This window comes from Euwallacea fornicatus, chromosome 36 (assembly GCF_040115645.1).
Source record: "Euwallacea fornicatus isolate EFF26 chromosome 36, ASM4011564v1, whole genome shotgun sequence".
NCBI lineage: Eukaryota > Metazoa > Arthropoda > Insecta > Coleoptera > Curculionidae > Euwallacea > Euwallacea fornicatus.
The window spans coordinates 1,828,728-1,846,481 of record NC_089576.1 but is presented as its reverse complement, the minus strand read 5'-3'; the positions used below and the strand labels follow the sequence as shown (position 1 = coordinate 1,846,481).

Here is a 17,754-nt window from a genome sequence, read left to right as displayed (position 1 = left end):
ACGTATCATACGCCGAGTGTTTCTTACAAGCGGAAATTTTCGGACTTTGATTTCATATACGGGATGATGCGGATGGGTGGGTCTTGAGGTCTCATTTGTCACATTTTATTTCCGTTAATATTTTGAATCTTTTAGACAAATTTCTAAAATCCGCATTAAGCTTTTGTACTTTTTAATCTTTTGCAAAATTTCGCTCAAATCGATAGTTTAGGTAATATTCGCGATAATAGTAGAGGGTATTCACATCAATCAATTTAAATAATAAAGTAATACCTAGTGAAGTTCGCCATGATTGGTTGCTGCATTTGTTTGCTATCAGGTGTGATAACTATTGGCTGTTAGTTGCCTGAAACCCTTAAAAAACAATGATTTTCCAAAATTTTTATAACATTGACTCAGCTAAAATGCACTTCGTCTATGGGCATGCCAACAGAAATGCTTGCATTTTTGTCCTTACATAAATTTTTCGTCTTAAATTTGGCTCAGGATTTACCTATGAAATTTTTTACCATGTATTTAGAAACACACTGTATGTGTATGCTCCATTAACAATGACCCAAGGCCAGTATTAGTCCTCTTCGTGCAGACTTTACCAAATGACATTTTCCTCCAGGATAATGCAAGGTCGCATCCTATAAATATTACTCGAAGGTACTTGGAACAAGTACAACTGGAAATTCTGCAGTGGCCTGCCCGACCACCAGACCCATCACCTATCGAACATCTTTGGGACGGGATAAGTCGCGTCTTCGACGTTTACCGAGACATCCAAACAATTTGGATGACCCACGACACCACTTTGGACTATCATGGAACAGAAAATCCCAGGAAGATGTTGATCATTTGCAATTACGCAAAGCGTTGTAGATCGTAGCAAAGCATGCCGCGAAGAGTAAATGCTTGGATCGCTGTACGAAGCGATGTCATTCATTATTCACTTTTCAATTAATAAATGTTGTTTTTTACTGAAACTCTGATCATTTGATACTCTGTTATGGAACATTATTTTGCTAAAATGAGATGGTTTAATTATTATTATTACTGGGTGGCGCATTCCATATGAAAATGAGTGTATTTAATATTTTCCCGTCTCGCCTAGTTTTAACGGGAAGTAGTGTGCAATTCCGCCCCTACTTGTGTGTGAGGGGTTGTTTTCAAACAGAATAAAGGGAAGTAAGCCGATTGTTGCATAACAAGCTTAGCTGAAACATTGGGTTTTGACCTGGCCAGCCACTCAAATTTTTGAAGCTGAATTCGGATATTCCAGTTCGACCATCATATTTGGTTTGGCCGAGGGATCTTCCGTACCACATAAACCCTCAAACGAATATTCAATTGTTTTCAACCCTTTTGGCGATCCGGCTTCGCCTTCGACAAAATCCCAAAGTAATCCCCAACGGTTAGAGACGATACACAAAACAGCATTTATCTCCAGAATAGAGCGGTTTGGGGACGGGAACACGGTACATCGTTTTAAAGGGAATTTAATTGCCTTTTGGCGCATTTTGCTAATATACAGGATATTCTATTTAAATCGACCCAACTTAGGCAGGCTCAGTGTCTAACCATAAAGGCACGAAATTTGATCCACCTCTTTCTCCAGCTAGAGGCGACTAGAATAATGGAGAAAATGTCCTCGATGGAAAACTCTTATTAATTGACGCTGTCTTCGGGTGTGCTCTATTCCCTTTTAAGGTTCATCGACCATGGCGCGTTCCCTCACCCTCGCAGATGTTTCGTCTCTTCATATCCGGTGAATGTGTCTTGAGTTTATTTTTTTTTCTTCGCGATAAATCACGCTCACTACACACAGAGATTAGACAATATTTGGGGTGATAATATTTCGGATTTAAACCTGTCGAGGAACGCGTGCGTCGAAGACTTTGATTAATATTCCGAGCGAAAATTTTTTTCTAATCAAAAAGACATGAAAATCCTTTCATGTGCGGGGCTTTTGTGCAGAATGTGCGGCTCTCGGCCCTTTTGTATCTCTCGCTGCAAACAACACAACATTGTTTTATATCCTGCTGTTGTAATTACCATCAGTCGCCCAAACACGCGGGGAGATTATAGCAGCATCAGCAAACCCTTGTTGCAGGAATTTTATCATTCCGAATGTGCATGACCTCATTGTGATCTGGATTCGCTTTTGACGGTTCACAATACCGGAATTTTCCTCAAATATTCTTCTACAAACTGTTCGGCATTCAAGACATGCACGCCCCTGGCTATGTGGCTATGAAAATTCTTGTCCCGAAAACTCATTTAATCTTTTCGTTCAAAGTTACTCGGACTTTCCGCAAATTTGTTACACCGCTGGCTTCAAACTGCGTTTAGGCGCGAAGATTCCTTTTTACGTTTTTTTAAATTAACAAACTGCTGCTGGAAAATCATTGGCGCCCTAATGTTTGCCCATAAACTAAGAGCAAAGCAACGTTTTTTTTTTGTTATCTCACAAAATCACCACTTTTAACCTTCACGATGCTATTGCATGACCTCCGATTTCTCGCAGTGCTAATGAAAATTCAAGGGCGCACCCATTAACGTTAGCTTAAAATAGGTGACAAAACTATACCCTCCAGTTCAAAATTTATTTTGCGCTTTTAAAAATAGCGCCACTGGCTTTTACACGATCTTTTAACTTGAAAGTTTCCCTCTACCATTGTTTAAAAAAACATGAGCGCCCCGGGCATATTAATTAATTTTTTTCGTAGTTTTAATAGGATTTAGGAGTTGAATGAGACGGTAATTTCTATGTGTCTCGCCTCCTCTGAATTACTATACTTAAGTAGAAGTTATCTACTTAGATTTGTAAAGAAAATGAAGACAATTTCCTTAAGGAAATTTCGCCGTATTACGTAATAGAGAAAATCAAATTCCATTCTGTTTGAGGATTCAGAAGTTCGTTAAGGAAGTTGTAAGAGGCTCGTTTCGGAGAAGCACTACGTTTAATATTAATAGTTTCATTACCAATTCATTTACATGAAAATTAAACGAGAGAATTAAATTTTCCTTCCAAAAATAATTACGAAAAATTGGTGTCAAAGGGCTCGAGACGAAAAATCTCTTCCTCTCCCTTTTTAACACTTTCGCCCCCTGACTTTTACTATATATTGCGCTCGTTACATTAACTTTTGACTAAAATAAATTTAACCAACCCTCCGCTAAACTCTTTCCTGAACCTCCATCCCCAATTTCGAAAACTGGAGAGATCGTAATCTGGAATCAAGAAAGTAGATTACCGAAATCCAGGGTATCGGATGGGCTTTATCCGGGTAAATAGGTTTGTTGTGTTCCGGTTCGGGAGCTAATTTTCTAAATAATGAACCCTATTAAAACGATAAGTGGCAGAGTTGAAATTACAGACCGAACTGCATGTAACTAAGCTTGCAAAGAAACAACATTTTCCGTTTCCAATGGTTTTGTGGAGAGTACTGATCGCAATAACAGTGGATATTTGTCTTAAAAGCTCTAGAGGATTCGGAGTTTCTCATAAGGCTTTTTAGAAAATATTGCTTTTTTGTAAGTCAACAGCGTAGAGCTCCGCCACTGCTTTTGAAGAACGATATGTGCTAAGAACGGGAAGGTTAATAGGCTAGATCCCCATAGCGTGAACGGATGCAATCGGCTGAATTCCAAAAAAAAAAAAACATTGGTAACAATTTTCACAAGCAAACTACAACACTGATTTTTTCAAAGAATCAAAGCATGAGGTTTCATTGCTCGCTTCATCTTCAAAGTCATTACCGAACAACATACAAAACAAATTGATTTTAAAAACGTTGGAAAAATCTTTAGTTGTGGTGGACGCCACTGACTTTTGCAGTAATCAAAATCTAATCTTTCCGTACTGTGCTCGAAACCTATAAGATCAAATTCCTAGCAAAGCAGAGTTGGACGACAAGCACATAGCAAGTGTATATGAAACGACAATTTGATTTTTACAACGGCGTTTACAAGCGAACTACGCCACTGCCGATAGGACATTGCGATGCGAGATTTGCTACGAATTTTTTGAAGTGGAAGCTTAAGTTTTCGAAAAAAAACGAGTGTATATTGGAACAAATTTCGAAGCCATCCATATGCATAGATACTGATTGAAATTGCTAGTTTTTTGCCAGGTTGAAAGGTTCCTGGATGTGCCCATGATCTTTGAGTTAGATTGCAGGAAGTGAATGATCGTACAGAAATTTATTTCGGATTCAAAAACTGCATAAAAATGCGACGCAATTTTTGGATGTTAATGAACTCCTGCAAAGGACTCAATATTTTTTCCAGGACGTCCCCCTTTCTTGTAGCAAGAAAAAAATTGTTTTGAGAAATTTTAAAACTAAATGACTTTAAAATCGGTGGCACAGCATACTTACCAGTACCACCTTCAATTTTGGAACAGAGGGGCTTTGATCTGTCGCCACTGCCCCGTTCACATTTCATTACTGCATCTCCGAAAAATAAATATGCGACTAATTAATTATTTCTTAAATACGATTTTTTTCAAAAAAAAAAACAATGAAATACAGAAAAAAAACGATCGGAAGCGGATTTGCGAACACAGCTCTTGAAAACAAACGACTGTCAACGTATCCCGACAATGAAAATACACTGCTAACCACCTTACAAATTCATACAGTCAATCACATAAGTCTACGTACACCTAGCAAATTCGTATTATTTCATAGTTAGAATCATGATCCAAAAAATATTTTTAAATATATTGAAATCCTCTCATAAATGATTATTATCGGTAATTAAAAATTTGGGTTTCGATTAATAGGTCGGAAGAAAAAAAATTAAAATCAATCATTATTATACTTTATTAAAATCATTGTTATACTTAAAAAAAAAACAAAAAATTAATATTTTGTTGGTCCACCTTCTGCATCTACAACTGCTTGCAATCTTCTGGGCATGGATGAAACCAAATCTCTTGTGACATCTGAGGTAATTTCACCCCGAGCCGAAGTGAATGCTCTTTTTAGTGATTCTTTCCCTGAAATTTCGTAATTTCGCACCCTTCGCTCTAATTCGTCCCATAGGTGTTCTATAGGGTTCATGTCTGGCGACTGCGGAGGAGAATGAAGTTGCTTGGGCACGTTGTGAAGGAGCCATTCTTTGACAACCAGGGCGGTATGTTTGGGGTCGTTGTCTTGTTGGAATATCCATTGGTTTCCTAATACCAAACGTTCAACTGAAGGCAATAAATTGTCACGCAAAATTTGGAGATACTGCCGATGATCCATTGCACCTTCAATCAAAACCAAATTTCCCACACCAGCCGCAGACATTGAGCCCCATGCCATTGTATTGCCTCCGCCATGTTTGACTGTGGGTACCAAGTTTTCAGGTTTCGGCTCTTCATTAGCTTTTCGCCATATTTTTCCTTTACCATCGGAATCAAAAATATTGTACATCAGTAGGCAAGACCGAACTCCAAAACTGAAGACCCTTTTCTAAATACTTTTTTGCACATTCTAGGCGTTTTCTTCTATTTTGCTGTGAGATTAGGGACTTTTTCCTAGGAGCCCTCCCATGAAATCCCTTTGATCTCAGAACTCTTCTTATAGTTTCGGCACTGACACGTTTACAAGTTTCTCTTCGAACTTGATCAGCCAATTTCGGAGCACTAATTTTCGGGTTTAATGCAACTTCTCTAACAACAGTACGAATTTCGCGGAGGCTCATTTTTTTAGGGCTTCCAGATCGGGGTTTGTTATTAGTTGAATTTAATAAATTAAAGTTTTTTTATGATAGTGTGCACTGTAGAACGAGCTGACTTGACAGTTTTCGCTACGTCACCATAAGATTTTCCTTCGTTTCGTAATGAGCCTATTAGTTCTCTAATTTCTTTTGCAATTTCTCTTCGCATTATGATGCTAGAGATTCAAAATTCGATTTAATGTGTTTTATTGAAAGTTTTACACTAGAATAAAATATTATTTGTGCATATTTTTGCGATAAAATCTATGAAGCCCAAAAAAAATTGTAAAATTAGTGGTATTTTTACCTTTATGTTCACTTTTGTGAGATCGGAAATTTTGATTTTAATTTTTTTTCTTCCGACCTATTAATCGAAACCCAAATTTTTAATTACCGATAATAATCATTTATGAGAGGATTTCAACATATTTAAAAATATTTTTTGGATCATGATTCGAACTATGAAATAATACGAATTTGCTAGGTGTACGTAGACTTATGCGACTGACTGTATGCATCCACGTGCGGATAAATTGATTTCATATTTTCCAGTTTTCAAACGGTTTCAAAAAACTTTCCCTTCGAAATTAAACAGTTCCAAGAGGCTTATATGTCTCAGGTCCTGAACTTATCTCCCCTGAAACCATGATACAATTCGATAAATCCGCACTTTTCCCCATCAATAAATTCGCTGACAATGTCAAAGCAAATTTAAAATGCACATCTGACAAACTTTCTGGATATGGCAAACGGTAAAGAACCCGAGGGAAGGTCGCATTCATTATTCACAAATTTATAAATGGAAACGTGCAGCTGTTTTCTTCGTGTATATGCCGAATTGTTTGCGGATGCTTTTAGTTCAGGTGAGAGAAGAGGCTTTTTATCTCAAGTGGGTACTCTTATACCTCGAGGCAGAAATGATAGGAGCTCACATAAAGGGCGAGCCATCGATCTGGAATTTTTATGTAAAACAGCCTTATGTGAGAAATAGCTCGTTAAGCGTTTGTGCTGATACTCATTAACGGCAATATCTCTTCCCCATTGACAGATCAATTGTTTTCGGAGATCGTTTCAGCTGTCTGTTTCCTCTACGATATATTTACAAAACTGCTTAAAAATAAACTTTGGCGACGCAGTCGAAGCTACGTCCCGACGTCGGCAGACGCCTTAAAATAGCATTGGGAATTCCGTCCCGACGCTAGACTGTTTTATTATAATGCCCCCCGCAAATTTCCTTTAGAGTTAGCGAAATCCTAAAAATATGAAATTCAGATTTTGAGGATTAAGTCAGCCAAAAAAAAATCTCGACTTGTATGGTCACGGACCTCTCTCCCCCCCCCCCTCACTCATTATTTGAATTTTACCAAGGCTCATCTTTGTTCCTCGTATCTAAAATTAGTTGCCCCCTGCGAAGTCAGAGACAACTGCAGAATCAGATGTTTTATTCGCCAGAGACACAGTAATCCTTTTGGCGTAACACTTCAAAGGTTAATGTCTCGGTTAATGGAACTCGCAGCTGTAACTTAGCTCATAACTTCCAGTTATAAGTGTTAGAACTATTGAATACGGTGCCTTTTGAAACTTTCTTCAAACCTGCTCGTTGAATTATGCAAATTAATTACTTTCGAAAGAAAAGTTCTCAGTTAATGGTCGAAGTACCAGAACCATTTGCAACGCAAAAAGATATTTAATGCGGGAGATATTTCACTTGTAATTAGAATACCATCCGTAAACCTAAAATATCCCCTTCAGCTTGATTGCAGGAAAAGAATTTTCAGCTCTGCAGTCGCCATCTCTTATGTGCACACTGAACTTCGAAACTTCCCCAATTTCCTTCCGGAATATTTCTTTATATTCATATCGGCATTTTATCACAATGCAAACGAACTTGGGCTAGTAACGAACAGATGGAGACACGAGATATATCTATTTTTAAAAGATATACAGTTCCGCCGAAGCTAATTCAGTCTTCTGAAGGATTACAAAATGTCCGACTAAGTTAGGAGCGTCAGGTTTATTCGAATAGTTTCTAATCCAGAGCAGTTTTTTTAAGTATTCATCACTATCTTCTGAGGCTTCTTGAACGTCACTGTTTCTTAACCAATTAAGTTATAACTTTTACTGTTTATTCCCATTATTTAGTCGATTATTCTAATAGAAATTCATAGCCGTAGAAGGTCTATTTGCATAGTTACACTTTTTTAAATTTAGTTTGTCTGTTTTAATAGTGGTCTCATCCATTTCGGCTCTGTCGCGCCACTGTCTTTTAACGAATTAAGCTAGACATTTTACTGTCTATATCCAATATCCTATTGATCGTTCCACTGAAAATTCATTAACGTAGGACGTTTAATTAAATAGTTACGATTTTCTATGCTTTTCTTTGTAAGTTATTTTAATTATGTTTTATCAAGTCATCAAATGCGTCTTTGTAACACCACTCTTTTTTTGACCAAACAGGTTGTTAATTTTACTGTTTACACCCAACATCTATTAAATTATTCTCCCGGAAATTCATTGGCGCAGAAAGCTTATTTCAATAGTTACGATTATTAATTATTCCTTGGAAGATATTTTAATTATTCTTTATCAAGCCTTCAAGTGCATCTCTATGACGCCATTACTTCTTAACCAATCACAAATTTTACCATTTATACCCAATATCTGTTAAATTATTCTTTCGGAAACTCCTTAGAGTTGAAGCTCTATTAGCGTAATTACATTTTTTTTTATTTCTTTTCTTATAAGATATTTTAATTGTGTCTTACTACCAAGTCATTAAATACAGCTCTGCCACGCAACCGTTTCCTGACAAATCAGGTTGTAAATTTTACAGTTTATACTTAATAGGAATCTATTTTATTATTCTGTAAGAAATTCATTGGCGTAGAAGGTTATTGTGCATAGCTAAGGTTTTCCAAACGTTCTTTTCTTGCACCAAAATTCAATGTCCTGATAATTTTGAGAAGATATTATTTTCCATAGAAACTACGAAATAAACTTCCATCATAGGCTCGCTTCGTTAACTCAAAGAACGCTATCTTCCGGGTACAGTTGCCAGAGCTCTGACCTGTTGGCCCTTAGTCGCATTACTATTACATGTTTCCAATTCCTATTACCGTAACTTCCCAGTCTTTAGTGACTTTTAATTCCTTTTGTTTTTAGATGTAAGAAAATGGACTTTCGGCGCAGCTTAGACTTCGACTCCTTCGAATGCCATAACTTGGCTGCTTCAACAGAAGAGATTTTATGGTCAGATGATGAAACCATCGTCGCTGAACAAGAGCACGTCTGGAACGAAGGTAAAGACTGAAAACTGCTCGTACCATCCAAAAAATTACGAATTCTTCGTACTTGCAACAAAAAACAAACCTTCACTTAAAAAGCGATTACCACGGTGGCTTAATTTGAGTCTCTTCCGCTAAAATTATAGGATTAAGCTCAAAACTGTTTACTCACATTATCGATTCTTTTATAATTAATTTTGACCGCTTTCAGCTTTCTTGTTTTGTCCCCAAACAGGTAATAAGTTAATGGCCTTAAAAATGCCTAGAATTCTCTCCAGGTCTGGTAATCTTTCTCAAAACTCAAAAGAGAGAAAACACAACCAACCACCGCATTTTTCCTTTAATTTCTTTGCCCGGTAAGCGTATTCAGCGTATTATTAAACGGCCAGTTAATGTCAGTTGACAATTCCAGGGGACATAATTTATATGGAGTTATGGGTATATAAGCATGGTCATTTATTTCTCGAATGTCAGCGGTGACCAGCGGGAAAAATACATGCGCCAAAGAAATAAGTTAAATTTGTCTGCAATTACCCGTGGACGAAGCTGAGAAACAAACGTAATAAATATTGTTAATTGGGTTGAAAAAAATGTGTTTTCTTTTTTTTTGGCCCCCGTCGCTGACCTGGAAAGAACAGTTAAAAAATCGCTATTTTACGGCGAGATTTTACAACGCAAAGTCGAAAGCAATTATTCCGGTAAATGCAACAGAAGAAGTAATTATGAATATTAAAACACGATGGAAATTACCTTGGTTTAGCGAGGTAGTGAAGTGATAATTCCATGTTTCTGAACGAATTTCGTGCTTGAAAAAATAAACCATTAGACCGAGTAAATTAGGAAATGTAATGTCGACTTCATGCTCCGCGGTTCTTTTGTGGGTTTTTTAATTGGAGCGACCCGATAATTATCATAAAAATTACATACAATTCACCATGCCGTCGTCCTGTGATTCATGTTACACGAGAACCTATAAAGACAGCGATAGCTGTACATGAATATATGATACAAAAACCTTCTAACTCAGCATCACGCTTTTTTCACGATATTTGCACCCAGAAGTTCATTCAATTGGCTTTCGTTTGAAACATCACTAGTCGGTATGAGCGAAGGGCTTTCTAATGAACATAGCCGCACTGGCCCAGGTGAGCTCATCTCGGCCTAATAAAACCCCAAAACTCGTCACAATCGATAGCAAAGCTTTTTTTTTTGGAAAATTTTAATCGCATCCACATGAAATTCTCAGAGAAAATGGAAGAAAATATGGGCTATTTAGGGCCGTGATAATCTTGACATATGTGAGCTCGTTTTGGTATAATAAAATAAGATAACATGACAAAATCACTGACTTTTAAATTATTTAGTTTTAAAATTAGTGCTGCAAAATTTTCATGGGCCCTTTAATTTTTGAACAGAGACGCTAAAATCCTGCACTGACCTTCCAATACTTTCTTAATACGTCCCTGAAAAATAGGTACATGCCTAAATGCCGATTTTTTTAGAAAGCAAAGAAATTGTGTCCAAAGGGGATTTTCGAACACAGCTCTTGAAGTGACTGCCTTCGTACACCGTTAATGAAAAAATATTGCTAACTATATTATAAATTTTACTTATGCACGCACAGAGACATAAATTTATTTCGTATTTTCCTTTCCTTTAACACTTTTGAAAGGACTTTTGAACTTTCCGTTCAAATTCATTAATCTCAACTCAGAGACTGAACTTTTCTTTCCTAAAACCGTAAGAATCGTTGCAATCAACCTAACTTTTCTCATGAACAATACAAGAAAATATGGGCCTTCACTGGCCGCTATCGCACGGGCATAGGTAAGTTCGTCATAGTGTAATACAACGAAAAGACGTATGCAAATCAGTGAAACTTAACTATATATCATACAACATTGATCATAAGATTTTCTTTCAAAATTTTGTTTAATTGTAATTCATCTGAGCAACCACTGAGCCATATGCAATTTTTGAAGAGAGTGCATCAAAATGTGATATTTCCATTGGAAGCTTCCGCACCGCAGTAAGCAAGCTCGTTTTAGGGTAATAATTTTTTATATGAAATTCGGTAATTTACCTTCACCTTCATGTAAGGTTTCACGCAAAAACTGCGTGACTTCTATATGTAAATCATACTTAATCGAAAGCAAATCCAAAAAATCACGCGTTCTACAGGGTGAGTCGGGAGGATCGTGCCAAACTTCAGGAGCGTGTTGTACGTGAAAAATAAATGTAAAAAAACTCAAATGTTGTTATCCGATTTTCATTTGTTTACAAGTTATAGCGTAAATAAATTTTTTTACCTAAGATTCTATTTACCATAAACGTACCTTTGGTATTAGTGATATTGATACTGCTTGATGTGTATTTTCGAGTTCAATCAAAGTGTTACAAGATGCCGAACATTTATTCAAATTTAGAATATGAAAATATGGTGTTTGTTTATGGTTTCTGTAATGGGAATGCTAGAGCTGCTGCTGAAGAACATCGTCAACGGTTTCCACATCAAAGACATCCTTCTAAAAACGTATTCATCCGAGTGTTCAACAATTTGTGCGAGACCGGAAAGCTTCCCAGTGCCAACATATCATTTGAACGATCTACTGAACAAAGCTTGGAAGAAGCAGAAAAGATCCTGGATCTAGTAGAAGAAGATGCAACGACCAGCTCACGAAGAGTTGCTACTCAATTGGATTGGTCGTGGTGGCCCTATTAGTTGGCCTCCAAGGTCTCCATATCTGACACCACTAGACTATTGTTTGTGGGGTTGGTTTAAAACTGAAGTGTACAGAGTAAAAGTGGACACTCAAGATGCACTAATTCAACGCATTAGAAATGCTGCAGCTGCCATTAAAGAAAGAGATGAAACCATCAGGAGCGCAACGAATGCCCTTCGTAGACGAAGCCGAAAATGTTTAGAAGTTAATGGCGATATTTTTGAACATTTACTATGATGATATCCAAACGTTAATTTATGGAATTTCTTATGAAATTTATTAATTTTTAAAATTTTATGTTTTAATTTTATTTACGCTATAACTTGTAAACAAACGAAAATCGGATAACAACATTTGAGTTTTTTTACATTTATTTTTCATGTACAACACGCTCATGAAGTTTGGCACGATCCTCCCGACTCACCCTGTATATGAAAACGTATAGGTTTGGTATCCGACGCATAGTGTATCATAGATCAACGTTAAAGTGCTATTTCAAAAACACCAATTTTTCTGTTAACTTATTCTATGATTCCGACACTTCCAATATAAAAACATCGTTCAAAATACGTAAGACAGTTACGTGAAGTATTTAGGTTTACGGCTTCGAAAAATACGAATCTGAAGAGTAATAAACTTGTATCGGTGAACGTATTAAGTACACACTCGTGAAAACCAATGTGGAAACCCTGTTGTTATCAATAAACGAGTGCTCATTGAACAGAACGCGTTATTTACTACGAAGTTTATACAAGAAACGTGAATCGAACCATAAAGAATTTTTAGTGCGACTTAAACACCCGAAATTGCGTCATAAGACTTCGCTTATCTTGCAGATTCAAGAGCAATCTCAAGCAATTTAGTAATTTCGTCTTGAAGGATCAGAACGAGATACGCCACCGGAAAATAAAAGAGCTTAAAAAAAAAGTTTTGTTTAATTTATTTCGAAACGAGATACGCCACTGCAATACTCTCCGTGAATGTACTGTGTATTTGCAAGGGATGGGCCCTAGAAAACTTCAAAGACTCTAACCACGTCATATATAAAGGAGTTAATTTGATAATTGCGATGCTGGAAATGAGGAAGTAGTTTCAGTGCCTGGTCCGGAAAGTTAAGGGATGGAACAAAGAAGAGTTTTATTAAACTATCATGGGTGTTTTAGCAAATTTGAACACATGACCATTTGCAGCAACACTCCACGAAATCTGCACTACGATTTTGTGTTACTGACCCCAAAGCTGAGTCATAGAAGCCATAGTCTGAGTGTCGCGACAACGGGCTTCGCATGTAATGACTTGTTTTCCCTTAAACGGCTATCTTCTTACTTCTCTTTATTTTGCTATTTTTACCAAAGAAAAAACGGACCAAAAGGAAAATTGCTCCATGATCTTATGTGCTTCTCTGCCCATAATTGTATCATAAACCCTGAGAAAATAAATTATTATTTGCTTATGATGCGATAAGAGATCGGGGCATAAATTAACCATTATATACCGCCCGGTTATTTTCTTTAATTGGCTTATTCGTATTAATAAGCTATTTAATAAATTTCATATTATTGATACGGAGCTTCTATAATTGGAACATACTGTAGAATGCGATCTGTAACTAAGCAATCTCAGTGGTGGGTACTATGTACTATAATAAACCGGTATATTAGCACTAAGAAGATTGAAAATAATTGGCTCTATGTGGAAGTTTAGAGATGTAGCAAAAAGTTGGGAATGCAGCTGTAATAGAAGACAAACTATTTAATTCTTGCCTGTCAACAACAGTGCCATTATGAAGTAGTTCAAACTCTCTAATAACATTTGCCAATAACGCCATCATTCATTTCAAATGTTATTATAAATCTTATGAGATATTTCATGGGTCATTAACTTCTTCTCAAGTGTATTGTGCATTATCCAATTGCAACAATTGCGGGAAGAAAAGAACCGACATGTCTAACTGTTCTAGTTGATATATAATGCCTAATGGGATCTCGACAACTCCGCATATTATTCAGGGAAGAAAATAAATAATAATAAAACATTTAAAGACCTCTACCATCTTCGAAACAAGGAAGGAACGTACACTCCTTTGGGAAAGTGTCACACTGGCTGAAAATTCATGCATCACTGTCTACAAGGTGTCTCTAAAAGGTCTGTGTAAAATCGCACCGCGGATATCTGAGTCGAAAACATGACGTTTTAAACTAATTTATCTCGGTTTTTCTAAATGTTTCATGAAAAAAAAAATCTTTGTCAAGTTCTTGCAGGCATTCCTTCTTGAGGTAATTGAGGTTTGAAATTTGTCGCGTGTCTTGAAGAATAACTTTAAAGTACATCTTTATTCATACAGCACAGCAAAATGAATAATACAAAAAATATTGCTCTAGTCAAATAGAGGCATGAAAATTAAAAGAGCGATAAGAATCGAAGGTTAATTGAAAGTTTGAATTTTTTCCGTTTCAACTGTATAACATTTGAAAGGCTACTGCTTCGCAGAATCAAAGAGGACCTAACTGAGAACCAGGAGATCAATATCATTCCCGATCACCAATTCGGATTCAGGGAAGGACATGCAACCATAGAACAAGTGACGCACAAAATTTACGAGGCACTTCAAAATAAGGAGCATTGCTCAGGTGTCTTTTTAGATATTAAGCAGGCATTTGATAAAGTGTGGCACAAGGGCCTGGTATACAAGATCAAGAAATCCATACCAAAATACTTTAACATACTTAACTCCTACTTGAATAATCGCAAATTTTATGTCCAAGTCGAAGACGCCTGGTCGACCTTATATGACATGCAGGGGTTCCCCAAGCTTCAGTCCTGGATCCATTCTTGTACACCCTATATACAGCAGATTCAGTACACAGCCAACACGGTATGTTATCAACATTTGCAGACGATACTGCGTTTCTGGTTAGCAGTCCTGACCCGCAAACTGCTACTGACCTCACACAAGACTATCTTTCACAACTAGAATCCTGGCTAACTAAGTGGAAGGTAAAGATTAATGGAAACAAGTCCACCCACATCACCTTCAGCTTAAGAAGAAATACCTGCCCGCCAGCGAAGATAAACAACGTGGAAATTCCCCAGGCAGAATCAGTGAAATGCTTAGGACTGCACCTCGATAGGAGGCTAACCTGGAAGAAGCACATCAAGACCAAAAGAACTCAACTAAATCTCAAAACAAAAAAACTTATCTGGCTACTGGGATACCGCTGTCAAGTATCGCTAGAGAACAAAGGGCTAATTTATAAAACCATCATCAAGCCCGTGTGGACCTATGGTATCCAGCTATGGGGAACCGCCAGCAACTCTAACATCGAAATTTTACAACGTTTTCAATCTAAGACGTTACGGGTGCTTGTTAATGCACCATGGTATGTTAGCAACAATACAATTCACTCCGACCTCTCAATCAAAACAGTCCGAGAAGAAATAGAGAGCTACTCAAATAACCACATGCGAAGACTAGATCACCACCCAAATCACTTAGCCATAAATTTACTGGACACAGCGACATATTCAACCAGGTTGGAGAGATTCAACCAAGTAAGGGACTGAAATGTTGGTCCTTTTACTACACCACTTAGTACTACAATTTGTAATTTCCAGCATAGATATTGAATGTCCAATCTATTTTTACCTTTATTGTGACAGATTGTATCTCTACAAGTAATTAAATAAAAAAAACTGTATAACATGGGCCTTAATGTTATTTTTCAAGGCGTGTGGCGAACTTCAAATATCTCAAGAAGGAACGCCCGTAGGGACTTGCACTGGGATACCTATTTTTCATAGAACATGTAGGAAAACACCAATTTAGTCACAAATAAATTTTATACCCGGTGATAAAAAAGTAATGCCCCTCTAAAGAGACTTCACCCAGAGTTGACAGCGTTTTCTACAATGCGCACTGAAAATGGAAACAGATTTCAATTTCTCGCTCCGAGAAACCCCTGGACCCGACATTTCTTCAGATAATAACATTACAAATCAAATAACTGATTTTCCTTCAGTTTTTTAATCTTCACTCAGACATTCCGAATTTTGAAAATCGTCCTCTTTTCGACTAACGAAAATTGAGTTAAATCCTTACGTCATCGCCTCAGAAATCTGTGATAGAATTTTATACAGGCCCCTCAAAGACTAGACTACTAACCTAACCTTCACGAGGTGTTTCCTTGTAATTATCGATACTTACACGATCAGCCCATGCTGTAGCTCCCGTGAGACCTGAATTCCATTGATTTTCTGACCACTTTGACCTGAGAGGTGAGAGTTCCGTCTTGTGGAGAACCTCAATTTTAATTCCAAAGTTTGTCGTGAGAAATTGCAATTTCGGAAGCTGCAAAACTAATGGAGGGAAATGTGGAAATGTGGAAATGTGAAGCGTAGCGAGAGTAATCAAATGCCGTCATGTGCGTGATGTATTGTTGCGAGAGAAACTCGGTATGTTGTGCCGTGCTCGTTTCGTCAACTTTATTCCCCGATTTAGCTAAAAGCGTGTACAGAAACGGAAAATACTGGATGGGTGGATAAAATTTACCGAGGGCTTTGAGGCAGTTGCAGTAAGCTATAAAAGAAAGTTTCGCTCATTGCGATCAAATCCGAATAACAATGTCCAGAGGGAAAGATCAAGTGTCATACGCTCATGCACTGCTAAGTTAGCGTTTCAGTATGCTTGTAGTATAATTCTGTATCCACCACAAACAAAACGGAAAAAATATGATTATGAGGAGGCCAAATGCTTATTTTTAGACGGTTTATCAAAAAAAAAATGCTTTAAGAAATTCTCCACTTGATTACCTGCATCCTTCCTGAACTGACACTTCCTATCAATTACCAGCAGCGCGGGCAAAAGGAGATTTCGCGTGATGGTTGATGCATATGTAGAGATTTGTAATTAATGTAGAATTTATTTGAAGTTGAGGCTGTTTGGCATTAAAGGTACTCACACCACCTGGAGCTTGATGACAGTAAATAACGGAACCTTTCGGCATCTTGTAGCAATCAAACTTGATCCTAGACCTCTCAGATTCTCTTTCACGACCAGCTTCTTAGCGTTTTTTCTCTCGTGGTATTTTGGATTTAATGTCCTGGCAAAATGGCCATAAATTTGTGGCTAATTGACCAAGATTTTTGCCTCCACCGTTCTCTTAAGTGGCACCTCGTTCTTGCGCATTAAACAGGATAAACAAATTATTTGTAGCTTGTTGTTGTCATTTAAATTCCCAGTTATAATCCGGTCTACCGAGAGAAACGCTCCAAGTTAAGTGGAATAATGGTCTCGGTTTGCGCACATTAAGAGGAATTAAATGATAGGTTTTTTCTATAGAGGCATAGACATTAAACTTGGAGTGTTAGGTATTTGTTGTGAGAGCTGCATGCCGTATTGGTTCTATTAATTGGGATTCACTTTTATTGACACAAATGGAACCTCTCAATGGGGGAAGAGGTGCTATTTAGGCTGCAGTGTTGTCTTTTCGATATCTCCCATGGTAAATACCATATCAGGCACCAACGATAAATAATTGAAAATTGCAGACACATATGCATATATTTGCTTAACCGGTAACTGGTGTCAACAAGGAACGTCTGCAATTCCCGATGGTGCAACGGATGGGCGTTTTTGTGTCGCGTCATCGCGGAAGTTGTATTTTATATTCATTTTCTGTTATTTCCCTAACGGGGCTCAATTTACTTGAAATTCTCCGTAAAACGCGTATAAATCGCCATAACTATCCTAATGACACCCATTGACTTCATAAGGATTTTAACGAGCGCAGCTGTACACTCAAAGTTATTTTTTGATTTCTTCTCTTTAGACTTTAGGTACTGCATCCCACGTATAAAAAGTCGCAGAATGATTCTTCCTTAGTATTTTTCCTCTTATCAGGGCAATATCTCTGTTCGAAAAGCGTCTTGGCGAGAAAGGCAGAACAAAGGTTAATGGAAAAGGGGAGGATCGGTGTAATGGCCAATATTTAAAGTCGCTTATACAATAAGACAGCTTGTTTTAATAAACTGTTTCGTTTGGAGCTTTT

General features: G+C 37.3%; 1 protein-coding gene across 4 annotated transcripts in view; it reads left to right on the top strand.

Annotated features, from left to right (window-relative positions):
* Positions 1-17,754, top strand: part of rols (rolling pebbles) — a 73,356-nt gene that overhangs the window by 2,757 nt on the left and 52,845 nt on the right. For all 4 annotated transcript variants that reach the window (XM_066300197.1, XM_066300196.1, XM_066300202.1 and 1 more), the window contains exon 2: positions 8,863-8,999. In XM_066300197.1, the coding sequence (XP_066156294.1) occupies positions 8,873-8,999 (127 nt within the window). In that variant the 5' untranslated portion in view covers positions 8,863-8,872. The remainder of the gene's footprint in view (positions 1-8,862; positions 9,000-17,754) is intronic.